The sequence below is a fragment of the Arvicola amphibius genome, chromosome 8 (assembly GCF_903992535.2).
Source record: "Arvicola amphibius chromosome 8, mArvAmp1.2, whole genome shotgun sequence".
Taxonomy (NCBI): Eukaryota; Metazoa; Chordata; class Mammalia; order Rodentia; family Cricetidae; genus Arvicola; species Arvicola amphibius.
Genome location: NC_052054.1, coordinates 105,843,582 through 105,852,942, shown reverse-complemented (window position 1 = coordinate 105,852,942; position 9,361 = coordinate 105,843,582). Strand labels below are relative to the sequence as shown.

The 9,361-nt window shown below is 51.7% G+C and overlaps 1 protein-coding gene across 1 annotated transcript in view; it reads left to right on the top strand.

Moving 5' to 3' along the window:
* Nucleotides 1-9,361, top strand: part of Armc9 (armadillo repeat containing 9) — a 128,799-nt gene that overhangs the window by 108,754 nt on the left and 10,684 nt on the right. The window contains exons 22-23 of the mRNA XM_038339038.1: nt 317-453; nt 5,872-5,998. Of these exons, the coding sequence (XP_038194966.1) occupies nt 317-453; nt 5,872-5,998 (264 nt within the window). The remainder of the gene's footprint in view (nt 1-316; nt 454-5,871; nt 5,999-9,361) is intronic.

The window sequence follows — 9,361 nt, the reverse complement described above, 5'->3', positions numbered from 1 at the left end:
ACAAGACGCAAAGAGAATCAACTGCTCCAAGCAACCTCTGACCTCCGTTCGTGTGCCATGGGGTGGGCACACAGGACAGGCACACACTAAATAAATGTAACAATTGTTTAACTTCAAAAGGCGAAACTAACAAAAGTATGTTTTAAAATGTCCGTTTCCCAAAAGAATCCCAGGCACAGCCACCTCCTGCATCTCTTTGTGATGCCACCAAGCCAGCCAGTCTAGCTGAATCAGTGGGATCAGCGAGAGACCCTGCCCCAGCTACCTCCCTGCTATCTGTATTTATTGTTTTGTTTTGTTTCATGTTTTTCTGCAGGCTGGGCGACCATCTCGTTTCTCCCCAGAATGCCCAACAAGCCAGACATAGCTGCCTGCAGGCCCTACCAGCCACTCAGCCAGACATCCGCAAAGAGGGCAAACCTGGTGCTGCTGGGCGTGGCACATCCTCTTCATGTAAGAACACTGTAGGTGCAGAGCCGGGCCTGAGCTCCCAGGCTCAAGAATCCAAGTGAAGTAACAGCTGGTGCATGTCCACCTCAGCCACGGTTCTGGATCACAGAAGTCCACACTGACAGGGGTGCCGGGCTTGTCTCCCAGATCCTGCTGAAGCAGTGTGTCTACTGCTCATGTCTAGCAGCTCCTGGAAACTGGTTTAATGGGAGACTTCGGCATGGCCTTCTCAGTTTGCTATCTGGCTTAGTCCACTTTCCATGGCTATAACAAAATGCCTACGACTGGGTGTTTCATTTTTTGGGTGTCTTTCTCAGTCACTCTCCACCTTGTTTTTTGAGGCAGGGTCTCTCCCTGATTCTGGAGCCCACTGATTCAGCTAGGCTGGCTGGACAGCCAGACCCAAAGGTTGTTGTTTCTACCTCCCGGTACTGGGATCACATGTGCACACTACCGTGCCCTGGTGCGTCTGTGGGTGCTGGGCACTGAACTCAGTCTTCATGTTTTCAGAACAAACATACTTTACCAACTGAACTCTTTCTGCAGCCCCTGGGGCTGGGTACTTTAAGATAAGTTAACTTAGTTCACAGTTTAGGAAACTGGAGACTTAAGACCCGGTGTCCCCATTGCTTCAGCCTCTCGCGAGGGCCTCCTTGGTTGTCACAACATGGTCGATGGCACTGTGATGGGCGTGCATACAAAAGACCCAGAGCGTATGGGTCTTCCAGACAAGAAGCCAGCATCCAAGGGGGCCAGGCTGGCGCTTTTGTTTTCATGGCAATTCATTTTTGAGGGAACCAATGAGATTCCCAGCATAATTGCATCAGCACCCTCCCCTAGGAGGTGAGACGGCCATGACCTAATCGCCATGCCCTAGACCTGACATCTACAGGTGTCACCACCTCTGCACTTCCAAATGAACCTCAGGGGACATTCCCAAACCTTAGCTAAACCATCCCAATACAGCATGACCAGGTTCCAGCACCCCCGAGTCTCATGCTGAGGGTACAGCCATGTGTCTGCAGGCTCCATGGCATCAGAATGTACAGCTAGACACACAAACAGCCCTGGGGCCGGGATGTAGTTTAAAGGACCCAGTCAGTGGAGTTAAACAGAAACTGGTGAGGCTTGAAAGTGTATTTTAGATGCCAGAGGGGAGAAAAAAGCATTTGGATCAGAAGTATACAGAGTATTTCTTTTTTTAATTTTCAGAAGGAAATTGCAAGGATTACGATTGCCAGATGAGACTGTAACCTCCATTCCAGTAGGAAAAGCCACAGAATAGCGAATGAGATCTCAGGAGGACCTGATCTGTCAAAGGTTCCCGTGCCCAGACACTGAGGAACCAGCTAGTGACTGAGCCCAAGGGAGGTCCCTATGGCTCACGGTGAGGGGGACACTCAAGGGTCCTTTTGGTTATGGGCAGCTTCAGAGGTTTTTGCCAAGTCACTGGCCAGTGGTTATCTGGTTTATTTGGCCTGCGTTTGCAGTTAGTTGTAAATATGACGTCACCGTGAGGGATGGTCTGGGCCATCCAGGGCTTCTGCTGGTCCTGCTGATGCAGAGGATGAGGTCTCTCACACATGCCAGGAAGGTGCCTTACCACTGAGCCACACCGCCAGCACCCCTTCCTGTCTTTGAGATAGAGTCATCGTGCTGTTAGGGTTCAGGGTACTTGAGCTTGTGCGTAGAAATGGCGAGGTGGCACCGGTGGCAGCTGCCACAATCAATATTGATATTGACTAAAGGTGTAGTGGCACTCGCGTGTCATCCCAGGACACTCCACGGGCGAAGGCAGGAGGACAGTAAGTTCCAAGCCAACCTGGTCTACACAGATCCTGTCCAGGAAGGTGAGGCAGCAAGAGAGAGGGGGAGGAGAGAGAGGAGGACAGATGGAGAAAGAAAGCAAATGAGTATGAATTAGTTTCGGCCCTAACAGATTCCAGTTTCTTCCATGAATTCCATCGGGGCACTCCGCCTTGGTAGTTAGGAGAAGTTCCCAGGGCTTCCACCTAGTATGGCAGCAGCTGTACCCCAGGCCCTGGGGCAGCCATTTCTCCCGGATGAGCACACCCTGCTAGCCTGCTCCGAGTGCTGGGACGGTCTTCCAAGTGTCAGCAGCCCCTTAACCCACCTGATTACTTGGCCAGTCTGGGTCCCAGGCTCTCCGCTGCCTCCCACTTCCGTGTCCGTCTCCTTACACTGAGCCTCAGCCCGTCTCCACCACCATCTGCCAGCCAGGCCTCTGATACTGAGGCATTTGGTTTGCATTTGTTCTATGCCTAGTGTAGACTTCACCTCCCCTCTACCATCCACAGCCACCCGGCCCCAGAGTACACTAACGTCAATTAATCCACTGACCGCCGCCCCTTCTTATGGGGGTCTAAGGAGAATCTAGCGCTCATCAGCCCTGGCCTGTTTCATTTCTTCCCATTGGATACTAGTCGGCCTGAGGAAAGTTCCTCCCCAGTCACCAGCACATAACTTGAGTTTCAACCGCACACCAGTTAGGTCCTGTATTCCCAGTACTCAGAAGCAGGGGTAGGAGGGTTGCAGCAAGTTCAAGGCCAGACTGACCTACAGAGCAAGTGGGTTTTAGGTCCAGCTGGGGCTGCGTCCTGAGAGCTCACCTTTAAAAAAAAAAAATCACACAGAATGAGCAGATGCGGAGTTCAGGTGCCCAGCACTGTCTGAAATAGACTCACTACGGACGAGGCACCCCTGTCCAGGGTGTCTTCCCGGTAGCTGCTTGTGCGTGCTAATGGTGCCCTTTCCTCCAGATCCTGGCTCTGTCCATGGGCCCATTTTTCTTAGGTGGGGCCCCAGAATCTGCAGTGTGACCTGTGCTGGGAGAAGGACAAGAGAAGTGGGCAGCCTTGGCTGCCACAACAAAATACCTGGGCAAAAACAACTTAAGGGGAAAAGGGCCTATTTGGCTCACAGTTTCTGATTACAAACCATTGTTGTGGGGAAGTCAAGGCAACAGGAACTGGAAGCAATGGGTCATATCACACCCACGGGCAAGAACAGAGGGCAGTCAGTATGCATGGATGCCACTTCTTTTCTGCATCCTTAACTAATCAGGATAGCCTGCCCAGGGAATGGTCCCACCCACAGTCTTCCTGTTAATCAAGGGTCCCTGCCCACAGGCCAACCTGATCTAGACACCGCCGCATTGGGACTCCCTTCCCACAGGATTCTAGACTCTGTCAAGCTGGTAATAAAACTCACCATCAAAACTAGGCAGTGGTGATCCAGCACTCGGGAGGCAGAGGCAGGCATATATCTTGAGTTCGAGGCCAGCCTGGTCTATGGAGCCAGTTTCAGGACAGCCAGGGCTACACAGAGAAACTTTGTCTCTGTGTTGATCCTGAGAGAGAAATTTATCAAAGATTGGGAATGAAAAGAGGTGAAGAAATTTCCTCCTCAGGACAGAGCCCCCACATAAAGTCCAACATGTGTCAGAGCCTGTGGCCAGCAGTAGCTGGCCCACTTTTTGATTTCCAAAGAGACCCTGCTCAGCAAGGCAGAACCTTCATTTTAGGTCCAGGTAACGGCATCCACTTTGTGCACTGAGACAGGAATAGACTGGATCACAAGCCCATAAACTCTGCTTTGCAGCTTGTGGGAGTTCAGCCTGTGAACTTCATGAGCAGACCTACAGTTATCCATGGGTGACTCCACATGGGACCTTCCACTTGTGAACAGGCCCTTAAAATATGAACCAAAATGCCAGGCATCGTGGCTTTATGAGATTACGAAAACACAAAACTCATGTGCCCATAGAACTATATTCTGAGAGGCATCGGTTGTCAAAAATGGGAAAAGCGTTTTAAATTTTATAGCCTCTATAACTATCCATTCAATAAAAGACTTTTGGCAACTAAAATATAAGAAGGGTGGCTGGAAGGATCACTCAGTGGTTAAGAGCACTCGCTTCTCCTGCAGAGGTTTGGCTCACAGTTGTCTATAGCTCCAGTTCTAAGGTATCCAACACCTTCTTCTGGCCTTGGGGACCAGGTGCACCTGTGGTAAACATGCATAAATGTAGGCAAACACTCATACACATAAAGAATAAATAAATCTTATGAGACTACAAAAAAATAAAAGAAGAAACTAACCATCAGCTTGATGTGGTGGTGCACATCTTTAATATCAGCCCTAGAGAGGCAGAGGCAGGGCACGGTTAGCCTGGTCTACATAGTGAGTTCCAGGCCTGGGAGAACCAGTCTCAAAAAAACAAACCAAAACTGGACTGGCTTAGATGGCTTGGATTCCCAGCATCCACATGACGGTTCACAATCCCTATAAACTCCAGTTCCAGGGGGCTGGATGCCTCTTTCTGACCTCTGAAGGCGCCTGTGTTCACATGGTACAAGCGCATACACTCAGGCGCACACATACACCCATAAAAGAATAAATGACAAACAACAAAGATTAACCATCCCAGGAAGGATGGAACAAAAGCCCCAGCAGGGGCTCCAGGGAGCTCACCATTGTTCCTCTCCCCGGCTGTCATTGTGCTGGCCCTGGACCCCGACCTCAGGAAGTCCAGGGCCTAGAGGGCTTTCCCGCCCTGGTGGTAACCTTGGAAAGCTGTGAGTGGTTTTCCCCGTGTAGAGCCAGTGCCTGAGTGTGCATCCGCTCAGATCGTATGCAGTAGGCTGAGCCTTTGTCCCCTGGTCCTAGTTCTAGCACACTGCTCAGAGAAGGGAATCAGAAGCCGAAAATTCTAGGCCCAGATAGATTGGCAACAAAACTACCGTATAGGTTCCATATCGGAATGGATCTCTTGTTTGGGTCAATAAAAACGTCTTGGTCTAGATTTGAAAGGAAATGCAGGACAGGTTCCTTTATACTTAGTGTAGAACTAAGAAGAGAAAATGAAATAGACTGACTAGGTGGTGGTGCACACCTTTAATCCCAGCACTGGGAGGCAGAGGCAGGTGGATCTGTGAGTTCGAGGCCAGCCTGGTCTACAAAGATCTACAGCTAGGGCTGTTACACAGAGAAACCCTGTCTCAAAAAACAAAACAAAAAACAAAACAAAACAAAAAAAAACTATGCCTCCCAGCTTTGTGTGGAGATGTGCACAGGCCCAGGGAGACAGTCCCATAACTATTGGGTGGCTTCCCCAGAGGCAGAGAGGAGACTGGGGGCCGCAGGGGAAGGGGCAGCACCTCCCATACTGTGCCCCTTGCTCATGAGATCCCAAACTGCGGGGCTAATAAGCCCAGGTCTGTGAAGATCAAGGCCTGGGAGCCAGCACATGTAGGCCTGGGGTCGGGTCTTCCATGGTTGTGTAGCCCAGCCCAGGAAAGGACATCCTAGGGGGCTCCAGGGCAGGTGTGTACTGGATCCTCTCCTCTCCTAGGGGGCTCCAGGGCAGGTGTGTACTGGGCCCTGTCTTCTCCCCAGCAGTTATGGATCCCAAGCCAAGAGATTGGTTACCAGCTGGACATCAAGAAGAGCCTCAGTTGATTACCACAGCAGCCCCCACCTGGCCAAAGGACATGGTCCAAGACCCAGACAGTGGACATATTACCAGGTAGGCTGTTGGATGTTGTGAGTCCTGGTATCCCACTTAGACATCAGGTGCCTAGATAGAATCCTTTCTGAGGCAGGGTTTCCCTATTTAGCCCTGGCTATCCTGCTACTCAACCAGGCTGGCCTCGAACCCAAAAGATCCACCTGCTTCTACCTCCCAAGTCCTGGGATTAAAAGTGTGTGTGCCACCTCTGCCTGGCTGATATACAGTGTTTTAGAGGACTCCTGTGTCCCAAGAAAAGTGAAAGACACTTCTCTGGGCCCCGAAACGTGGTGAATATGCCTAGTGGGTGTACCTGTGTCAGCGCCAAGGGACAGTGGGGACATGCTGCCTGAGAGCCTTTGCTGTCAACATACGGTCCTATGTTTACTCTGTTGGTTTTGGGTTTTTAAGTTTATTTATATTTTATATATGAGGGTTCTGCATGTTTACCTGCATAACAGAAGGGACATCAGGTCCCACAACAGGTGATTCTGGGCCACCACATGGGTGCTGGGAATGAACTCAGTGCTCTTAACTGCTGAGCCATCTCTCCAACCCCTTGGTTTGCTTTTGAGACAGGGCTTCACTGTGTAGCCTTGGCTGGCCTAGATATCACTCAGACCCACTCAAACTCAGATCCACCAGCCTCTAAAAGCATAGTTTGAAGAATTGCCAAGAAGCCAAATCTAATGGTGGACACCCATGATCCTAGCACTTTGGAAGCTAAAGCAGGGCAATCGGGAGTTTGAAGGCAGCCTGGGCCGCGTGGGAAGACTTTATCACAAAAAAAGGGAGGGGGAGGGGAGAGGAGGGGAGGGGGAGGGAGAGAGAGAGGGAAAGATGGAGGGGGGAATGAGGGAAGGAAACCGGCTGGGAGTGCTTAGGAGGAGTGGGTGACCTGGAGGGAGGCAGATCAAGAGTGACGTAAGTGCTCGGGTTCCACAGATTCCACAGACAGAAAATGGTCCTTGGAACAAGACAAACTTTTTTTTTTCCTTTCTCTACCCCAGATGAGCACAGACAGGTCCTCAGTGGATCGCTGTCTTTCACAGTCTAAAAGCACCTGTCTGCGGGTCTCAGCAGCCCTTTCAGACTTCCCTCCCTCAGGGAGGGGCCTCCCTTGTCCTCTCTGGGCCCTCCTACCCTCTCATCACACCTGCCCTGCAGGCAGAGCAACCTCAAGAGGGAGGATCCAGTCTCTAGCACTGAAATCAAACTCGAGGGTGCTGAAGGGGTGTGCACTCTTGGACTCTACATCGGAGGAGTGAGGCAGTGGCCTCACGGGTCTTCCGTGACTAGCCTTCCTAATATATTAGACTGGGAGGTGCTGCCATCCACATCTTCAGTGAGCACACCTCCAGTAGTACCTGCAGGAACCCCCACGCCCCCCCCCACACACACACGCACGCACACACACACACACGCATGCACACATGCACGCATGCACACCTCAGTGGCATCTAGAGTCAACAGAAGCCCCTTCCCTGTGGTGTGCATAGCTCCACCGCACTAGCCAGTCTGCCGTGGCCCTCCTCGCCTTTCTTGGAGGGGAGCTTGTCTACCAGCTCAGGCTCCTTGGCCCTGTGATTCCTACAGTGAGGGTAAGGATCAAAGTCAGCCACAGCCTCCTCACTTCGCCTGCTTGCTCCCTCACCACAGGGGCCTCTCCCGCTCTTCAGATGCCAAGTCTGTCCTTCCTGTGCTGGGGCCTCTTTCTTCCTGTAAATGCTGAACTCATTTCCGAAGCTCACCACTCAAGACGGCCCTTTCCCTAAAAATAGCCGTTCTCACAGTGGCGGGGCACCTCCACAGAGCTCTCCTGGGAACACCCCACTGGCCCTGCAAGCTCCCCTGGGCCCAGATGCCCCTTGGAGCTGGACTCTTAGATGCCTTCATCTTGGTGTCAGTCACAGAACTGAGCTCTTTCGAGGTGTAGGGGTTCCACATGAAGAAGAATAGGGTGGAAAGAGGGAAGTGGACACGCTGCCCCACCCCACCCCCACCCCCTACCCTGACCATGCAGGGAATACTGTTTGCCGGCTCCCAACCTCTTGTTTGCTGGGCTGACCTCAGCTCAGTCCCCTTGTGGATCTCAGCCAGGCACCCTCCCCTCCTACCTGACCACAAAGACAGGTCACACCCCTGACCACAGGCTCCGGGCAGCCACAGCCCTCTCCCACACTCAAGGCGCCAACGGTGCTCTCCGATGGCCATCTGATTCCCACCATCCTCAGAGACGGCACGGATGGGTGGCTGCCGCCGTGTCCCCATTCCTGGCTGTCAGAAAGCACATTAGATGGACATTGGAGGCAAGGCTATCTGCACAGCCTTGGCAGGGAATGTTTGCCTCTGGGATAGGGACGGTGCCTCATCCCGGAAGAGCGGGATGTCTGGGCAGCCACAGCCCTGGACACACCGAATGACAGTGCTGCCCCGTTGGCCCAGCCCCTGGGGCTTTTGGACACTGTTGCCACGCAGGCTCCTTTCCAGGACTTTGCAGCACCCGCCTTGCTTTATAAAATGGCTTTTGGGGAACCAGAAATAAAGTTCCAGCCTCACTGTTCCCTCTTTCTCTTCTGTGTAAAAACTTTTATTTCCTTTCTTGAAAATTCGTAATCAGTTTGCATATGTGCACAGTGTGGGGCTGGAAGGTGGGCCGGGGTATGTGCATGTCAGAGGACAACCGCTGTGTACTTTCTGGGATTTGAACTCGGGTCCCCAAGCTTGAGCAGCAAGCATCTGATTTACCTGCTGAGCTGTCTCACCAGCCCTTCCTGCCAGCTCCTTCAAATCCCAGCATTAAGTCACTGGGAAACACTGATGACAAAACTTTTGTTTTATTATTTTCTTTTTATTTTTGTTAAAAAAAAAAAAAACAAACAACTCTGATAAAATCGGGAATAGGTTTAGAAGTGGTGATGACGCAGAGGGGAGCCTTGGTGAGATAGGGTGAGGGCTGGCCGGGGCCGGGGACAGTGGCGTCTCCACTCTGATCCCTGATGTCCTCTTCTCACTTGACAAACTGCCACACTCCAGAGTAGGTGATTCTGTTCAATATAGGAGGAACTGTCTATCTCATCGGGTAGCTCACTGGATGACCAGACTTTTAAAATACATTTATTGATGGGATTAAAGATGTGCGCCACCACCGTCCTCCCACCCCCCCCCCAAAAAAAAACCAGTTATTGCACCAGACTGTGAGTTCAAGGCCAGCCTGGGCTGATGGAGGACTCTCATTGGTTAATAAAGAAACTGCCTTGGCTTTTTGATAGGGCAGGATTTAGATAGGTGGAGTAGACAGAACAGAATGCTGGGAAGTTAGTCAATTGCCATGCCTCTCCTCTCTCAGACAGATGCCATGAAGCCAGCCACCAGGTCAGG